An 18,957-nucleotide genomic window follows, 5' to 3' on the forward strand; every position below is an offset into this window, starting at 1 on the left:
GGTGGTTAAAAAGCTCCGCGGTGGCAATATTTCGGGGGTGGATGAGATCCGCCCTGAGTACCTTAAATCTCTGGATGTTGTGGGGCTGTCATGATTGACACGCCTCTTCAACATTGCGTGGCGGTTGGGGACAGTGCCTCTGGACTGGCAGTCTGGGCTGGTGCTCCCCCTTCATAAGAAGGGGGATCGGAGGGTGTGTTCCAACTACAGAAGGATCACACTCCTCAGCACCCCTGGTAAGGCCTACGCCAGGGTATTGGAGAGGAGAGTCCGGCCGATAGTCGAACCTCAGCTTCAGGAGGAGGAGTGTGGTTTTCGTCCTGGCCGTGGAACACTGGACCAGCTCTATACCCTCTACAGGGTACTCGAGGGTTCATGGGAGTTTGCCCAACCGGTTCACATGTGTTTTGTGTACCTGGAGAAGGCATTCGACTGTGTCCCTCATGATGCCCTGTGGGGGGTGCTCCAGGAGTATGGAATCGGGGGCCCTTTATTAGGGGCCATCCGGTCTCTGTACGAGCGGAGCAGGAGTTTGGTCCGCATTGCCGGCACTAAGTCGGACCTGTTCCCAGTGCATGTTGGACTCCGGCAGGGCTGCCCTTTGTCACCGGTCCTGTTCATAACTTTTATGGACAGGATTTCAAGACGCAGCCAAGGGCCGGAGGGGGTCGGGTTTGGGGACCAGTGGATTTCGTCTCTTCTTTTTGCAGATGACGTGGTCCTGCTGGCCCCCTCTAGCCAAGACCTACAGCATGCGCTGTGGCGGTTCGCAGCCGAGTGTGAAGCGGCTGGGATGAGGATCAGCTCCTCCAAGTCCGAGGCCATGGTACTCGACCGGAAAAGGGTGGATTGTCCTCTTCAGGTTGGAGGGGAGTTCCTGCCTCAAGTGGAGGAGTTTAAGTATCTCGGGGTCTTGTTCACGAGTGAGGGAAGAATGGAGCGGGAGATCGACAGACGGATCGGTGCGCCTGCCACAGTAATGGGGCGCTGTGCCGGTCCATTGTAGTGAAGAGAGAGCTGAGCCGAAAAGCAAAGCTCTCAATTTCCTGGTCGGTCTACGTTCCTACCCTCACTTATGGCCATGAACTTTGGGTCATGACCGAAAGAACGAGATCCCGGATACAAGCGGCTGAAATGAGCTTCCTCCGTAGGGTGGCCGGGCACTCCCTTAGAGATAGGGTGAGGAGCTCGGCCATCCGGGAGGGGCTCGGAGTAGAGCTGCTGCTCCTCCACATCGAGAGGAGCCAGTTGAGGTGGCTCGGGCATCTATACCGGATGCCTCCTGGACGCCTTCCTTGGGAGGTGTTCCAGGCACGTCCCACCGGGAGGAGGCCCAGGGGACGGCCCAGGACACGCTGGAGGGACTATGTCTCTCGGCTGGCCTGGGAACGCCTTGGGCTCCCCCTGGAGGAACTGGAGGAGGTGTCTGGAGAGAGGGACGTCTGGGCGTCTCTGTTGAGTCTGCTGCCCCCGCGACCCGGTCCCGGATAAAGCGGAAGACGACGAGTACGAGTACGAGAACTCATGAACATCAGGGCTACTACACCAGAGGAGTTATTTCCGACTTTTCTGCCTACTGCTCTGGAATTTTTGGACATTCTGGTCAAAGGTGCGCTCACTTTTGTTCACGCGGTGAAATGCCGGAAGAGAGGGAAACGGGCTGGGGTGCTGGAACGTCTTCGCCAGCGAGGACTACAAACACCATTACTTGGAATATTTCTCTCTAACGTGCGCTCACTTCCCAACAAAATTGAAGAACTACAACTGCTGTTGTGGAAAATCAGGGACTTTTATTCATCGGCAGTTTTGTGCTTCACGGAGATGTGGCTGTGTGGATTAATACCGGACTCTGCGCTGCAGCTGGCAGGATTCCAGCTCTACAGAGCGGACAGAAACACGGAACTCTCCGGCAAAGCGAAAGGTGGAGGAATCTGTTTTTACCTCAACAGTGGTTGGTGCAACGACGTGACAATGATTCAGCAGCACTGTTCTCCAGACCTGGAAGCCTTCATCATAAACTGTAAGCCTTTCTATTCCCCCCATGAGTTCGCTTCGTTTATCCTGGTCGGTGTTTACATCCCGCCGCAAGCTAACGTGCAGGTCGCACAGCGCATGCTCGCCGACCAGATACTGAGTGTGGAGCAGACCAACCCGGACTCCTTAGTTATTGTTGCTGGCGACTTTAACAAAGGTATTCTCACCCACAAACTCCCCAAATATAGACAGTTTATAAAATGTCCGACCAGAGAGGACAACATTTTGGATCACTGTTACACCACCATCAGAGACGCTTATCACGCCGTCCCACGTGTTGCTCTGGGCCAATCCGACCACATCATGGTCCACCTGATTTCTGCATACAGGCAGAAACTAAAGCTCTGCAAACCTGTTGTGAGGACGACAAGGAAGTGGAGCAGTGAGGCTGTGGAGAATCTCCAGGCGTGTTTAGGCTGTACAGACTGGGATGTGTTCAGGACTACTACCAACAGTCTGGACGAGTACACAGAGGCTGTGACTTCCTACATCAGCTTCTGTGAGGACAGCTGTGTACCATCATGCACCAGGGTGAGTTACAACAATGATAAACCCTGGTTCACAGCCAAACTCAGAAGATTAAGACTGGATAAGGAAGAGGCCTTCAGGAGTGGGGACAAAGACATATACAGAGAGGCGAAGTACAAGTTTGGCAAGGCAGTGAAAGAGGCCAAACGACTGTACTCTGAGAAGCTCCAAAACCAGTTCTCAGCCAACGACTCTGCGTCTGTCTGGAAAGGGCTCAGGCAAATCACCAACTACAAGCCGAAAGCCCCTCACTCCATCAACGACCGACGCCTTGCCAACGACCTGAACGAGTTCTACTGCCGCTTTGAAAGACAAAGGGACAGTCCTGCAATCATCCCCCACGACACCCCCACAACACCTGCAGCCACAATTCACCACCCCCACCTCCCCAACCTCAAGAGGGGCCTTGGCACCTCCAACCCCCACCCTGAAGTCCCCCCCCACCAGCCCCCTACCCACGCCGGGGACGGGAGGGACGTCAACAAACTCTTCAGGAGACCGGATTCTGTCTCACCAGCCAGCCTGAAGCACTGCGCTGATCAGCTGTCTCCAGTCTTCACAGACATTTTTAACACCTCACTCGAGACATGTCATGTGCCAGCCTGCTTCAAGTCCTCCACCATCGTCCCTGTTCCCAAGAAGCCAAGGACCACAGGGCTTAATGACTTCAGACCCGTCGCCCTGACCTCTGTGGTGATGAAGTCCTTTGAGCGCCTAGGTGCTCTCACACCTAAAAGACATCACCGATCCCCTCCTGGACCCCCTGCAGTTTGCCTACAGAGCCAACAGGTCTGTAGATGATATAGTCAACTTAGCCCTTCACTTCATCCTCCGGCACCTGGACTCCACAGGAACCTACGCCAGGATCCTGTTTGTGGATTTCAGCTCTGCCTTCAACACCATCGTCCCAGTTCTGCTACAGGAGAAGTTCTCCCAGCTGAGTGTGCCCGACTCCACCTGCAGGTGGATCACTGACTTCCTGTCTGACAGGAAGCAGCGCGTGAGGCTGGGGAAGCACGTCTCTGACTCCCTGACCATCAGCACCGGTTCCCCCCAAGGCTGTGTTCTCTCTCCTCTGCTCTTCTCCCTGTACACCAACAGCTGCACCTCCAGTCACCAGTCTGTCAAGCTTCTGAAGTTTGCGGACGACACCACTCTGATCGGACTCATCTCTGATGGTGACGAGTCCGCGTACAGATGGGAGGTGGACCATCTGTTGGACTGGTGCAGCCAGAACAACCTTGAGCTCAACGCTCTAAAGACAGTGGAGATGGTTGTGGACGTCAGGCAGAACCCAGCCCCACCTGCCCCCATCACCCTCTGTGACTCCACAATTGACACTGTGGAATCTTTCCGCTTCCTGGGAACCATCATCTCCCAGGATCTCAAGTGGGAGCCAAACATCAGCTCCCTCATCAAGAAAGCCCAGCAGAGGATGTTCTTCCTGCGGCAGCTGAAGAAATTCAACCTGCCAAAGACTATGATGGTGCACTTCTACACAGCCATCATTGAGTCCATCCTCACCTCCTCCATCACCATCTGGTACGCCGCTGCTACAGCCAAGGATAAGGGCAGGCTGCAGCGTGTCATTCGGTCTGCTGAGAAGGTGATTGTCTGCAGTCTACTGTCGCTCCAGGAACTGTACACCTCCAGGACCCTGAAGCGGGCAGGGAAGATTCTGGCTGATCCTTCCCACCCCGGTCACAGACTCTTTGAGACTCTCCCTTCTGGCAGGAGGCTGCGGTCCATCCGGACCAAAACCTCACGCCACAAGAACAGTTTTTTCCCATCTGCCACCAGCCTTGTTAACAAAGCCCGGAAACCACCTTGACATTCTCCCTTTCCCCCACACCACCCCTTTTTTGCTGACAGGACACCTATGACCTGTAACTCTATGCATTACATTAACGCTCAGCTTGGACTCTTGCTTTACTTGCACTGCCATAATTGCACAATGATCATCTGCACTGTTGTATTGCTCTGACATCCAATAATGCTCTATATTTACTCTCACTCACTTAAAACTGTGCACATATATTTATATTATATTGTAGATATGTTTATACTGTTTAATTTGTATTGTATTGCACCGACTACGCCAAAACAAATTCCTTGTATGTCCAAAAACGTACTTGGCAATAAAGCTTTTCTGATTCTGATTCGGGGTTCTTTATCCAATTTTGATAGTGTGTGCAAACTACATTTAGGTAAGTCAGGTCTTTTTTTTTTTTTTTTTTTTGTAAGGGCAACTTCCAAGGATTTCTGCTGGACTGTAGATGATCAGTACCAGCACACTGTCACAGGACTATTATCCGGCTCCCTGTATTTAATCTTAATTTGGGCAGACACTGGTTTGGACACAAAGACAGCACTAACAGAGTGAATGTGTGTCATAGTGTCTGCATCATAGAAGGAGAGATCCTTAGATGAGCAGTTAAAGTAAACCCCAATCTTTCTGGGTCTGTTTTCAAACTGTACCTCTGTGGTTACATTTGGGCCACATGTGGCATATTGTACCCCATCATATTTCAAGAAATTATGTATTATCCCCAGTTCCCAATAGTCTCTGCTCCCAACCTCAACTTCCCAGTAATAATGCCCTGCTCCAAACTCACAGATACTGCATGCAGTTTGTAAGTCCACTGTAGCTTGGTCAAAATGAAAATGTATGTTTGACCGGATGTCCAGAAGTAAAGGATCATCAGACACAACCACATCTGGACTGTTGCTTTTAAGAGTCAGCAGCTCTGCTCGGCGCTGAATCACCTGAAGCATCTCCTTCCACACAAAGAACTGTAGGTGGCTTTCATAGGGCCCAAGTGAGAGTGAAGAATTCACCACTTGAAGCTTATTCACTCTGGGCCTGAATACAGGCTCTGGTGTCCCCGTTTTTTTCCTTTTATCCAGCTTTTTAAAAAGCTCTCAGATTCTGGGATTTTCAGAACCGAGCTGACTTTTTCCTTCAGCGCTGTGCTCTCAGACAAGGCTATGTTTATAGCTTCTAAAGCATTTCTCATTTTCCCAATACCATCTTCCTCCTTAAGTTTCAGCTCACTCTTTATCTCATTTTCTCTCCTTCCCAGAAACTGATGCATCTCCTGAAACTGTTTGCTGACCTGAGTCATCAGCTGCTGAGATCTCACTCTGGTTTTTAACATTTCATCCTTTTCTATTAGCAAGACTTTCTATTAGCAAGACTTTCTATTAGCAAGACTTTCTATAGTATGAATATCATCAGTAGCATATAGTTCAAACACGTCCAACTGTTTTCTGAAGGATGCACCAGCTTCTTTGGCTGGTTTAAACCGGTGTCCTTCGTGCTCCTCACCATCTCTGCATATAATGCAAGCCAGCCGCTGGTTTGTGATGCAGAACAACTTTAGCTTTTCTTCATGTTCAGGGCACAATTCAGCCACCTGAAAAACATGCAGTACAACATTTGAGTGCTTGCTTGTTTATATTTTTGGAAGAGAAATATAAGACGAGGAGGGAAATAATAATAATGATACTAATAATAATATTAATAACAATAAAAATAATAATAAAAAGTCTATACTGGGTTGTAAAGGGTGTGGTTCCTATTTTCAGTGGCCAATTGGGAGGTTAGTAAAATAATTATTGGGCCAAAAAGTAGCTAGAAATATAAACTAGTGTGTCATTAAATGCAACAAAATAATAAAAACAAGAGATTTATTCAATTCCCTGTTAGTATGTGCCCTCTAGTTAGATTGTGTCCGTTCGTGTCAGTCCGTCATTGATTCATGCTTTTATTTTGAAAGCGGGTCCATAAATGTAAATGCCTCTAAGTACTTTGGCAAACTGAAGTATTCTCTTGGTTGGAGTGAACAGGATACAGTCAACTATCCCAACTAACAGCGCTATGTACCAACAAATCCACAACACTCCTGACTTCTTTAGCAACATGACAGAAGTTTCTACTAGGTCCTTATCAGAACCAGGCAGAGGCTCAGCAGCTACTTCTTACAGGCTTGACCTCAGCCAATAGGAGAAAAACAGTGATGCTGTTCCAAAGACCGCCCCTCTGTCTCAGTCCCGCCCCATTCGTATTTACATTTCCAAGAACATGTTGAGGAGGAAAAGACATTACAGAGACACAGTAATGTAAAAAAGAACGAGGAAAATAAACTCCGTTATCCATTGGGTACAAAAATACACCTGCCCCGCCATTGCTGGCTAAACGGACAGTAAAATAATTTGAAAAATAATATATTTTCTGCAAAAAAAAATCATTTTAAACAACTTTGAGTGGTAATAAATATGAAAGAAATAAAAGAGATAGGAAAAATAAAACAGCAAGAAATTAACTTGTATTAAATAAACAAAGGAAAAATGTACAGTTCAAGAAAAACGAAATAAAATAATAATAAAAATAGTGGATTAAAATAGAAATATATATATTTATATTTGATAAATTGATCAGTCATTGATTACATCTCTTCCTTTTATTATTTTATTGCATTTAATGGCACACCAATTTATATTTCTAGCTACTTGTTGGTTCATAATTATGTTATTGAGTCATTTATTTATTTATTCTTAATTATAGCAGGATTGGTCCTCCACATTTCGCAACCCTAACCAGGGTGTAACGTCTCACCAAATGGCCACATGATAAAGCATGGCTTATTAGCCAGCTTAAATTGCCTAGGGCAATTATTTCGGAGCTCTGCATGGAGCTGGCCTCAGTTTTACAGTGGGAAACCAGGAAGAACCATGCCGGTGCCAGCTCAGTAACCTCGATAGCATATTAAAGTCCTCTGTTTGAATGGTTGAATTCAAATTTCACAACACAAACTGCATCCCACATCCAGACGGTTCCTATAAGCCTTTTAATTAGGCTTGAATAAAGTTTTATCTATGTTTATTAAGAAGCTCTAACATCTCGCTGTCTCTCCACTGTGCTGTTCTATTCTAGCCCCTCGTCTGTTGTGCTAACTGCTACTGTTTCCTGCTGGGCGGCGCAAAGTTTTGATGAATGTGATGGAAAGTGACGTCAAAGTCACATCTGATCTGCCTTGGTCGTTCCCACTGGAGTCACATTACAAAAGATCAGATACGAGTCAGGTTCAGGTCCACACATGAATGTCACTCAAATGTGACATGAAGAAGTCAGATACAGGCCAGATCTGAGCGGGACTCACTTGCCTTAAGCAGTCTGACCTGATCACTTGACCCAAAAAAATCTGATTTGGGCCACATTTGCCTGTAGTGTGAACAGGACCTTAGATGCACCCAGGCACAAATGAAACCCACAGAGGGTTTGTTCCAAGGACACGAGTTTCCTCCTTGTTTTTCAGTCGACTGCAACGGTTCCTCATATTTTCCCCATTTTGGACAGATGAGAAGTTTACCATTTTTGAGTTGATCGCAAACGCGTGACAGTCTGGTTCCCCACTTTTTTCTTCAGACCCACGACCCATCCTTAAGCCGATGAAGAGAAGAAATCGACATCAAAGTAATGTTGTTCGTTTTATATTAAATCAAATAAGTGTATTTAGAGATCTGGGCAGTGTGAGGCATAGTTGAGGTGAATTAGAATCACCATGTTAATCCAAGTATTAGCTTGTTGCATGCAATATTGATTGAAGTGTTTCATGCTGAACTGTTTTTATTTACTGTCTGAATACTGTGGAAGCGCAATGAGCGGTTGCTATCAAGTTTGGATGCGTTCGTCCAGCTGTTTGCCAATCAGCCAGGAGTTAAAGCTGAACTTTGGAGGTTTTTCATTTGTTTAGACTGCAGTCTGGACCTCGTGGAGTGGCCACTTGTTTGCTGAGTATTGGATTATCTGCACGTTGTTGGACGTCACTGTGCCCCTCCAATGGCATCGGCCATTTTGTACCCAGCCCGCTCCTACATATCCCATCGAGCATTGCGACTGATATGACTGGGCGTCCCCAGTCTGACGTCACAGGATGCTATATAGGAGGTGCTCATGTTTGAAAACACGCCTTCCGCTGGAAACCGATCTGGTGATTGAAGCGCACTACTTTAAGAGAAGAACTCTGTGAAGAGTTTCATTCATTCTCTCTCGTTGGACAACGAACCATTCATAACTGAAGTCTTTGGAATAAGAAGGCCAGAGATTTCACTTTGCAGATCGAAGACGTGAGTTAACACGTAACTGGAGACACGGAGCTTCAGAGAGACGGACCGCTACCGTGTTTCATTTTCAAGTCGACTTTGATGGTCAGATCATATTTTTCCTTTTTGTCAAGAAGACCAAAGGACAAAGACTGACCGTTCCCCTGAAGTTAATTGTGGACGCACAATTAACTCAACCCCACGTTTCCTCGCTCAAATTCCCTCACGCGGAAGAAGACGACACAAGTAAAACCCATTTCTTTTTTTTATTTCTTTATTAGAAGGCCTGGGCAGGGTCAGAGGTTGTAGAAGCGATCAGAATCGCTGGTTAGGATCTCATGTGTTCTGAATAATATGTGCATGTAACCTTGCTTGTTGAAACTTTGATGTGTTATGTAATATCGGGATCCGCCGTGTTCCCCAGAGCTGTCTGTGTTTACTATCTGAACGCGGGTGCGTTGCAAGACTGGACTGTTAAAACGACCTCATGGTAAAATTCTCCATTTTACCTTTGTCTTCAATCTCACTGTGCTAACTTGCCGCCAAAAGTTATCAACCCTTTGTGGTCAGGAGTAAGGGGGGAAGTTTTATGATCAGAAGATCATAAAAGACACTCTAAGCTGCACTCCAACCCCCCACCAGTCATCACCACACCCCCCTTTCATATCCTCTCCCTTCATTTGTTGTGCCATAAACTGCTGGTTGACTCAATACATACCCACTACCGTTTGTTGATTTTGCTTATTTAGATGTGTTACCCCTGTGTTTGTAGAATTTTGCATGTTGAGTAGGTGAAAATTAATAAATATTCACATAGATAAAGAGAGAGCGTTTGGTGTTTCATTGTGTGCAAAAAGTGATGTGTCAGTCAAAATAAGGTTCAAGTTCCACACGTTTCGGCAGAAACGGTCAATTAAACAGTGACATCTCCGGCAATAGTTATTAACTATTCCGGAGTATTCAACGGTTGTAATTGTCAGAGGCGTTGAGCCACAATTACAACACCAGAAATATCTCTGGTCTCGATTTGTAAATGAGGATTTATGGTTAAGAAATTGATTTTGTCAGATTATGATTTGTAATTATAATTATTTATCAAGATTATTCAATCAATAATCATACTCCCAACAAAATTATCCAGCTGCTCATGCAGGACTTCTGATCAGTTCAGTCTGTATTATCCTATCTTAAATTTGATTTGCAACAAAACTAGAGCGATTCAGTTTCTTTATCTTCTCTCTACCAACAGGTAGGGTTACTGTTAGGTGCAGGTTGTGAACAAAAGAGGAAAACTAACCTATTCTGTTTCTAGACATGTTTTTGTTTTTCTAAATTTCAAGTTTTCAAAAGTTATTTTGTATAATTAAATGGAAAAATATATATATATATTTTTTTTTTACTTTATGTACTTAAGTACTTGCTAAGTATATTGCAGAACCTGTACCTTTTTACTTTTACTTAAGTGAAAGAGTTCAATCAGTACTTTTACTTTTACCAGAGTATTTTTTACACTTGTATCTGTACTTCTACTTAAGTAACGAATGTGAGTACTTTTGCCATCTCTGAAAAGTAGTATCCAGATCTAAAATCTAAATATTATTACTGAAGACAAAATAGAACAATTAAAGCCTGGACAAGCCTGGACTGTCGAACCATTTTAATAACCTTTGACTCTTTACTCTTAGTGCACTGACCCTGATCTGTTCCATTGTTCGTTTTCTTATTATCACAGACCAAGGCAGCAACATAATTTCTACCTCCTCACAAATTAATGGTCTTGTTCATAGTGTTACTACTTTACTGGGTGTTGCAATACACAACATAACCCCCTTGAAAAAGAAGGCAATCATAGGAGGCCAGATCACTTTCATTCCCTCAGTTTTCAGCCGTTATAACTTCATGCAGTTTTTTAGAAATAAAATTGATTCTATTGAAAATAGCATTATTTGCTATCTTTCTGAACATGTAACTAGATCTTCAGTAAGCGAAGAATCTTTACAAACTTGATCTATATGGCTGCTGGCAGGGCCTGTAGGCTCGTCAGTGCAGCTCCCTGGGGCTTCTGAACTATGGCTACTGTGGTTCTCCTGGGTCGCTCCTCTGCTCTTCTCTGGGGGGTTGCGGTACTTCCGAGGATACTGTGCTCTGGGGGCCTTAGGATATCTGTGGCTCAAATATCCTCCGTGTCTGTCTTGGGTCCTAGGGGCAGGTCTGTGGCTCCTCACACCCGATATTGAAAATTTTTATGGACAAACCTTCTATACACAAGGGCGCTCACACATACATCTACAGGTGTTTGGATTCAGGTGTTAACAGATTGACAGATATACTCTATATTGAGCTGTGGTTGCCACTAAATACATCTTGCATTCAGTAGCCTTGTGTACTTTTCAGGGTGTACGTTGTTGTCATATATGTGTTTCTCCAGGTGTAGAAGCAGTCTTCTAGTTTGTTATCTTGTATTATCCTTATCCTTCTTTCTCTCCTCTATTCTTTTTCCCCTTTTGTTTCCATCTCCATGTCCACTGTATTTGAAATAATCCCAAAGCAGTTTCTGATAAAGTTTTTTGTATATATCGAGCAGAGCATTGTAGCATTAGCAGTAATGCTCCACTTGTGAAAGTAAATCTGTTGGGCTTTGTCTTGGCACTCAGACAACAATTCTGAGCACTACTCTGCCAGACAGGACACGGTAAAAAAGAAAAAAACTACAAGAAGGAAGTATGCTTTAAGTTGAACCCTTGACACACTTTAAAGATTAGGCAGGTGTAGAAGATGGACGTTGTAGTATGTATGCCGGGCCGATTGGTGGCGCTGTGGCCCTGCTACAGAAACACACCGAAAACAGTTGACAAAAAGACCAGGCTTGCGCAGATAACTCAAGCCACATAAACACAGTAACATGGCAGCAAATAAGAACAATCGAGTTTCAAAAGAGAGCTTTATCTGGACTGATGATGAAGTGATGGCTGTAGAAGAGGAACAGTAGATTGTGCTGTTACTGCCATAATAAAGCCATAATTCGGCTAAGTATGAACGCAACACTGAGCGCACCATGCTTGTTGTTTTTGGGAGAGTGACGGGATGCGAGTTACAGAGAGGAGAGGAGCTATGACGTCATCATTTCAGATAAGACGCGTTTTTCATGTACACACAGAAACACAAAAGCTCAGTTTAAAAATATTTCCAATCTGGTCTCCCAAAATGCTGGATCTGCATGGTCGCAATGCCTAAATGACAAAATACCTTTGCGGATACACCTATGCTCGTCTCCATGTGGACGGTTATCTAGCTGCCTGACCCCTTTGATATTTCTAAAAGACAATTTACATTTTAAGTTCCTTATTTGCTTTTATGACTCAAATGATCCCCTTGAGCTCTTGAATACAATATTAAATTTAACGTTATTATAATTCTATAATTCTATATTATTCTTTATTCTATAAAGACATTCTATTTTTAAAATGTCTATATTTTAATGACTCAAAAGCCAGTATTTTATGACAAAACTTTTAATTCGGAAACATACTGTTAATGCTCTCTATGCATCTTGAGAATAAATGAATAATATCTGTGTAAAAATTACCATTAGGTTGGATATTGTGAAATAATTTGTTTTCTTATAGGGATCAAGTAAGAATGGCGATTCAGCGATCCTTATATAATTAATCTTTTTGACCTATATTTACGGTTAGTTTCTTAAACTGTGCTCATTCGTGGTACAACTGCATAAATATTTCCTTTTTTACCGCTGTGTAAGAATTACTATTACAAGATTCAGGGTGTTATTTTCTATTTAAATCAAATATACCAGAGTTTACCCGTTGCACTGAATTTATCATGAATGTATTATCATACCTCTGCTGTCAGATTTCTTCCCTGTTTCAGCTTCTCTTCTTTGGCCTTCTCTACAAGGCTTTTCAAAATGAGACTCGTCGAGAGACTCATTGCTTCTTGTGCAACAAGCTTCCCGGCACTCTGGACAGTAGTGCTGTGTGTTCAGCACTTCTGTAATACACTTTCTGCAGGAGTGTCCACAGGGAAGGTTCACTGGATCAGTGAAGATGGTCAGAGAGACAGAACAAGTAAGATCCTCCAAGTATGAAACAGACGCCATGGCTGCTGCTTTTCTCTTAGCCTGTTCTGCCAGGGAGAGGCTTGGCAAAATTTTTGATCTGTCAGGTTTGCTCTTGAACACCACATGCAGCACTACCTGCAACAATTCTTTTTTAGGATTAATTTAGGAAGTCAACTATTTCATACTCAAAAAATATTTCATCAAAATATTATTTTTCTTTGAACTTAGATTTGTTGCAGAGTATTTGGGTACCTCAAATGTGAAAGAATAAATGACTGAAGACATCACTTTCACAGAGGTTTTAACATTATAGGACAGAAACAGGTGATTTTTATTTTATTTATTCATTTCACTCATTGTTTACAGAGTTACAGTGAAATAATTTTAAGTCCTAATATTACATAAGCATTTTAATTTGACTAGGAATGTAAAGCTTTGCTTCAGTTTTTAACAAATATTAAAGGGCTAGTACTTTTTTTAACAGCAGCTCATAAAATAACAAAGATGAATAGAAAATGAAAGAGATAAAAACAAGTAAATTACAATAAAAGCAAATTATGTTTCTGCTTGCACAGTTTTCAACCTATGGTGCTGTGAAAAAGTATTTCTACCTTAATAATTCCTTAGGTTTTCCTTTTTGTCACACTGAAGTGTTTCAGAACATCAAACAAACGTTAATAGACAGAGATAACCTTAGTAAAAACCAAATGTATTGCAATTATGATTTCATTACAAGGAAAACTATCTATGTAAATAAATCACATTTCTTTGTCAGAAAAAAGTTTACATCAGTTTGGCCCACTCTTCTGTATGTCTTCTATTTTAGCCCCTTTCAAGTTTGTTTAGCTGGATTAACCTGTGGTGCATACATAATAGTGGAGGCCATTGTGTAAAACTGTTTCATGTTGTCTGCATCAAAGAAGCAGAGCTCCTTAAAGTTGCTGTTTAAATAAAGGCCAATCGTTTTAGGTTTGCTTGCAAACTTTAAATTTTCAGATCTCTTTCCATTAGATGTAGTGTATGTGTTATCTTTATATGCCAGGGAATGATTTTGTATCTCTACTGTCCAACAGTTCTTCCCTTCAACATCTATCTCCCAATAATGTGACCCTGGAATGATCTGATTTAAACTAAGTGCATACGTATTTTGAAGTCTGTAGTATTTCTGCCATTGGGACAATAATGTACTATATTGATTACTACAATTACATGAAACAGGTCTATACAAAGGACGAGGGAAACCAAGATCATCCGAGTATGCTACACTGCGAGCACATGTGACACCTGACCACTTTGACCAGACAGGTGGATCTTGGCTCTTAAATGAAAGCTTTTCTGCCTGAGGCTGGATCTCCTGAAGCATCTCTTTCCACACAAAGAACTGCAGGTGGCTTTCATAAGGTCCCAGTGAGAGAGATGAATCCACCACTTGGAGATTTGATCCTTTGGTGTTAGATGGGGGTTCTGGTGTCAACGTGCTCTTGTTCTCTGACCAGCTCTTTAAGAAACTCTCAGGATCTGTAATGTCTAGAGCAGATTTAATTTTATCCTCAAATTCTCTACCTTCAGATAAAGCTTTTTCAATAACATTTAAACATTCTCTCATCTTTTCAAGCTCATCATTCTCCTTCTCTTTCACCTCGTTCATTATTTCATCTTCTCTCTTTTTCAGGAACTGGTGCATCTCCTGAAACTGGCTGCCAATCTGGATCCTCAGCTGCTCAGCCTTCTCTTTGGATTTTCTTATTTCGTCATTTTGTGACTTGGCAAGATGTTCTACTGCACTAATATCACAGGAATCCTTTTCCAAAAGAGCCTCTAGCTCTTTTCTGAGTGATGCAGCAGCTTCTTTAACTGGTTTAAACCTGTGTCCTTCATGTCTTTCACAATCCCTGCATATAATGCAAGTTAACTGCTGATCGGTGACACAGAACAACTTCAGCTTTTCGTCGTGTTCAGGGCAAAACCCCACAGCAGCCTTTGAAATCAATAAAACAATAGAAAATGTCACAACCACTGGCTTTTTCCCCCTGGTTCTATATTATGTGTGCATAAAATGTATCAATAAAGTCAAAATCTTACCTCAGAATACTTCATTTTTTGAGTTTCTTTTGCCTTTTCAGCAAGACTTTTCAGAATGTGATTAGTTGTGAAATCCATCCTGTCTGTAGGAACAGTCGCCCGACACTGTGGACACTGATTTGATGATTTCAGAGAAAGTGTGATGCATTCCCTGCAGAAAGAGTGTCCACAGAAGAGGATTACTGGATCAGTGAAAATAATTAGACATACTGAACAAGTCAGATCGTCAGACAATGAGGAAGAAGACGCCATGGTTCTCTCTGCTCTGCTGTATTTCTGTGCTTTCAGGAAATAACTTGCAGTTTCGTGGAAAAGCCCCACCCGTGCTCCATGCAAACGTTTGACAGACCTTAGGTTTCGTTTCTGCTCAGTACTCCTAGCTGCTGAGGACTGTTGCCGCCCTTAGTGACGGAAAACCATAAAGGAAACTTATGGAGCTAAATTGGGGCCATAAAGTTTGTTCAAACGAAAAAAAGTTTAACCTGCAATATAAAAGTTTGTTCAAAAGAAAAAAATTGGAACCTGAAAAATTATTTTGAACCTCCCCAAAAAAATTGGGAAAACTGTAAGAAAAAGTTTTGCAATTGAAAAAAAAAAAACATGTGAAACTGGAAAAAAAGTTCCAAACTACTTTTCAGATTCAAGTTTTTTTTTTTTCAAACTTGCAGATCTTTTTTTTTCAAACTTTTGGCCCTGTTTTGGCGTGGGGCCTCAGATCACGGGGATGCGGAATCATGACTGACAGCTCAACACTGGATGAACAACATATTCCCAGCTGTTGCATTCAGGGACCGTGGGAACTGGAATTATCTGTAACACATCATCGATATTCTATATGTATGTGATTGGTTTTTGAAGATAACATGCTTCACCGATAGAATCACCTTATGTGAATACATGACGTGCATCTCAGAGGAGAAAATAAAATCCTGACAGATTTGCAGAGCATTTTAAGTTCGTGTTGGAGATTCCCATGTTCTCAAAGTAAAGCAAAAGAACCGCCAGTCTAGTCGCCATGGCCTCGTCTTCATCTGTGGGCGCTAGCAGTGATCAGGTGTCGAGGTAGGAAAACTTCCCTGGCCGTCCGTTAACTCTTACATAACTCCTCACCTCTCATCGACTGTTTTATTTGGCACCCCAAAGCCCAATCCTCAGTCAGAGATCAGTTGTAGTTTCCACAAGTTTATTAAAACCAACCTGAATTCAGAGAGGGAGACATCACACTTACACTGCTACCTGGAAACGTCTGTGTGTTGTCTCCCTGGGGCTGCTCTCCACTCCGTCATATACCCCACGTTGCTGTGCAGCACCTTTTTTTTAGTTACATACACAATCATTCTATCTGTGGATGTCTCCCCAGCAACAGTATCAAAGGAACGGAGATACATTTCATTATTTAATTAAAGAATTGTTTCCCACACGTACAACACCTGCAAGCCTTATCCTTGAATAATGAACACTCGTGTTATATAGAGGCTAATGTTAAGGTTTTTTTTCTAACTATCAACTATCAAAACTATCTAACTATCAAAAGCATAACTAAAACTCCTAATTAAAATCAATCTATAAGCAGCAGAGTCCCAAATATATCTTAGTCTTAGCTACTAATAATAAGGCATTTATATTTCCACACAGGTTATAGTAAAAAGGCATATATATATATATATATATATATATACAGACAGACACACACACTGTTGATACCTGAGCAGTTTACAGACTGTATTACTGCGGCCGCCATATTGGAAGTCTACCTTACAGATCAATGAAACCAGATGCAAAACGGGTGGATTTTCTGAAAAAAACTACGATGGACGTTTACATTTAACTTCATGTTTTAGATGGTCCCATTCCCATTGCAATATTTACAGATGCATTTGAACCAAGAAAATGCTGATTTCATGAATACCAAATGGGGTCATAGTTGTTTAATAGAATATGTGTCATGACATGACATCTCGGTGTTTGAAGCTATACCAGAGGGCTGTTACACAAAACCAGGATAGTTGATTAAACCGGTATTTTCCGAATATCCTTACATAATTGAGCCTGGACTCGGGTTTCGGTTTCTGTCTATCAATCTATGAGTAGTTTTATCTTTCACTATCTTGCAAACTTTAATAACTTTATCAAAATTAAATTTAGCCTTTTATCACAGTGTTTTTAGTGAGCTGTTGCTTTGTTTGCCTTTTTTTAATTGTCTGTGTGTTAATTTATATGCTTTTGACCTTTGCATGAATACAGTTTTTACTTTGGACTGCTGTTACATACAAATGACCTTAGAGCATTTAGCATTATGTGTTCTTCGAAGTTTATATAGCTTTTTTTTGTTTGCTATATTTTATATGGCCTTTTTTGCTGTTCCATCACATGCAAACCAGATATGGTATAAATAAGGCACTTTTTTATTTATTGTCTGTGCCACCTATTAAATAAGTTTAGTTTTTTCAAATTGTACAACACTACATTGTCATCTTAAATGCTAGAAATGAATGTCTTTTAAAAAAAATTAATACAAGGGACAAGGAAGTGAGCCGCACGTGCACTGGAGATTATATACGCAGCAACAAAAAGCATTTTATAATTACTCACATTCACAAGAACAAATTAAATTTTTTACATGCAATTATGCTGCCATTAACATTCTTTACCTCTATTGATTGTCTTTTTCCATTTTAACATAAGTTCTCTCTCATTTGAAATTATATAATTTTTGGTTTACTCAATTCAATTCAGTTTTATTAATATAGTGCGAATTCACAACACATGTTGTCTCAAGGCACTTCACAACAGTCAAGTACATACATTCCAATTAATCGTAACCATTGAACATTGCAGTCAAAGTTAGTTATTTATTCAAATTGGATAAAAAGTTTTTCACTCCTCCCGGATGAGCATGTAGAGACAGTGGATAGTCACTGGCGTTGACTTTGCAGCAATCCCTCATACTGAGCATGCATGTAGTGACAGTGGAGAGGAAAAACTCCCTTTTAACAGGAATAAACCTCCAGCAGAACCAGAACCAGGCTCAGTGTGAGTGGCCATCTGCCACGACCAACTGGGGGTTTGAGAGAACAGAGCAGAGACACAAAGAGAACAAAGAAGCACTGATCCAGGAGTATGTTCCATGGGAAGGAAAAGTAAATGTTAATGGATGTAGCTCCTTTAGTCATTTCACCTAGAAAGAAAGAACAGATAAACTCTGAACCAGTTTTCAAGGTTAGAGTGTGAAAGAGAGCACATTAAGTTAGTTACAGTTAAGCTCAGTCAATTGTCATTTCTAGGAGAGAGAAAGGGTTAAACACTAAAAGACAGGGCCATGTGGATCATTGGTAGAGGGTGAGCATTAAGTTGTTGCCAGCAGAAGCTCGGACGATTCCCCTCTCCAGAAAGGTGTCACAGGTAGGCACAGAGCCAGGCCAGGTGTAGCTTCAAGGAAGAGAAAGGAGAGAACAAAGTTAAAATCTGAAATAACAGCAAATAATGCAAAATTGGAGAGTAGTGTGAGAATGTAGCGAAGAGGGTGAAAGTGGTCATTATGTCCTCCAGCAGCCTAAGCCTATAGCAGCATAACTACACAGAAAGTTTCAAGTTAAACGGCGCTTATTTACAACAATGTCGTCTCAAGGCACCCCACAAAGGGTCCCACTGATGTTCATTGTTATACTAAAAACCACAAGGATTGGGATACCTCCTTCTGTCAGATTGATTATAACCATTGGAAAAGAGAAGGGGTCATACAGGTAGCAGAAATGGAGGATGTGTTTGCACCTCAACCATAACTGAGCCGGTTTAGGCTAAACCTGACACCCCCTTACTCCAACCAACAGGGAAGGAGGAAGGCTCCCTCCCTGATAACCTAAGCCACTCTAAATATAAGCTTTATCAAAAAGGAAAGTTTTAAGCCTAGCCTTAAAAGTAGACAGGGTGTCTGCCTCACAGACTAAAGCTGGGAGCTGGTTCCACAAGAGAGGAGCCTGATAACTTAAGGATCTGCCTCCCATTCTACTTCTACAGACTCTAGGAACCACCAGTAAACCTGCAATCTGAGAACGAAGTGCCCTGTTAGGAACATATAACAATCAGATCTCTAATGTATGATGGAGCTAGATCATTAAGGGTGTTGGACC

The 18,957-nt window shown here is 42.5% G+C and overlaps 1 protein-coding gene and 1 pseudogene across 2 annotated transcripts; both read right to left on the reverse strand.

Moving 5' to 3' along the window:
• Positions 1-4,751: 4,751 nt before the first annotated feature.
• LOC124865942 lies at positions 4,752-12,784 on the reverse strand (annotated as a pseudogene).
• Positions 12,785-13,070: 286 nt separating this feature from the next.
• Positions 13,071-15,175, reverse strand: LOC124872597 (nuclear factor 7, brain-like). Of its 2 annotated transcripts, XM_047372791.1 has the most exons (3): positions 14,828-15,175; positions 14,385-14,723; positions 14,113-14,272 (listed from the first exon to the last, which is right to left on the reverse strand). In XM_047372791.1, the coding sequence occupies exons 1-3, from the start codon at positions 15,077-15,079 to the stop codon at positions 14,246-14,248; spliced, it is 618 nt and encodes a 205-aa protein (XP_047228747.1). In that variant the 5' UTR covers positions 15,080-15,175; the 3' UTR covers positions 14,113-14,245. The 2 variants fall into 2 exon arrangements, with proteins under 2 accessions (XP_047228746.1, XP_047228747.1); XM_047372790.1 differs by having other exon boundaries at positions 13,071-14,723; positions 14,828-15,172.
• Between the last annotated feature and the right edge of the window lie 3,782 nt (positions 15,176-18,957).

The sequence above is a fragment of the Girardinichthys multiradiatus genome, chromosome 1 (genome assembly GCF_021462225.1).
Source record: "Girardinichthys multiradiatus isolate DD_20200921_A chromosome 1, DD_fGirMul_XY1, whole genome shotgun sequence".
Taxonomy (NCBI): domain Eukaryota; kingdom Metazoa; phylum Chordata; class Actinopteri; order Cyprinodontiformes; family Goodeidae; genus Girardinichthys; species Girardinichthys multiradiatus.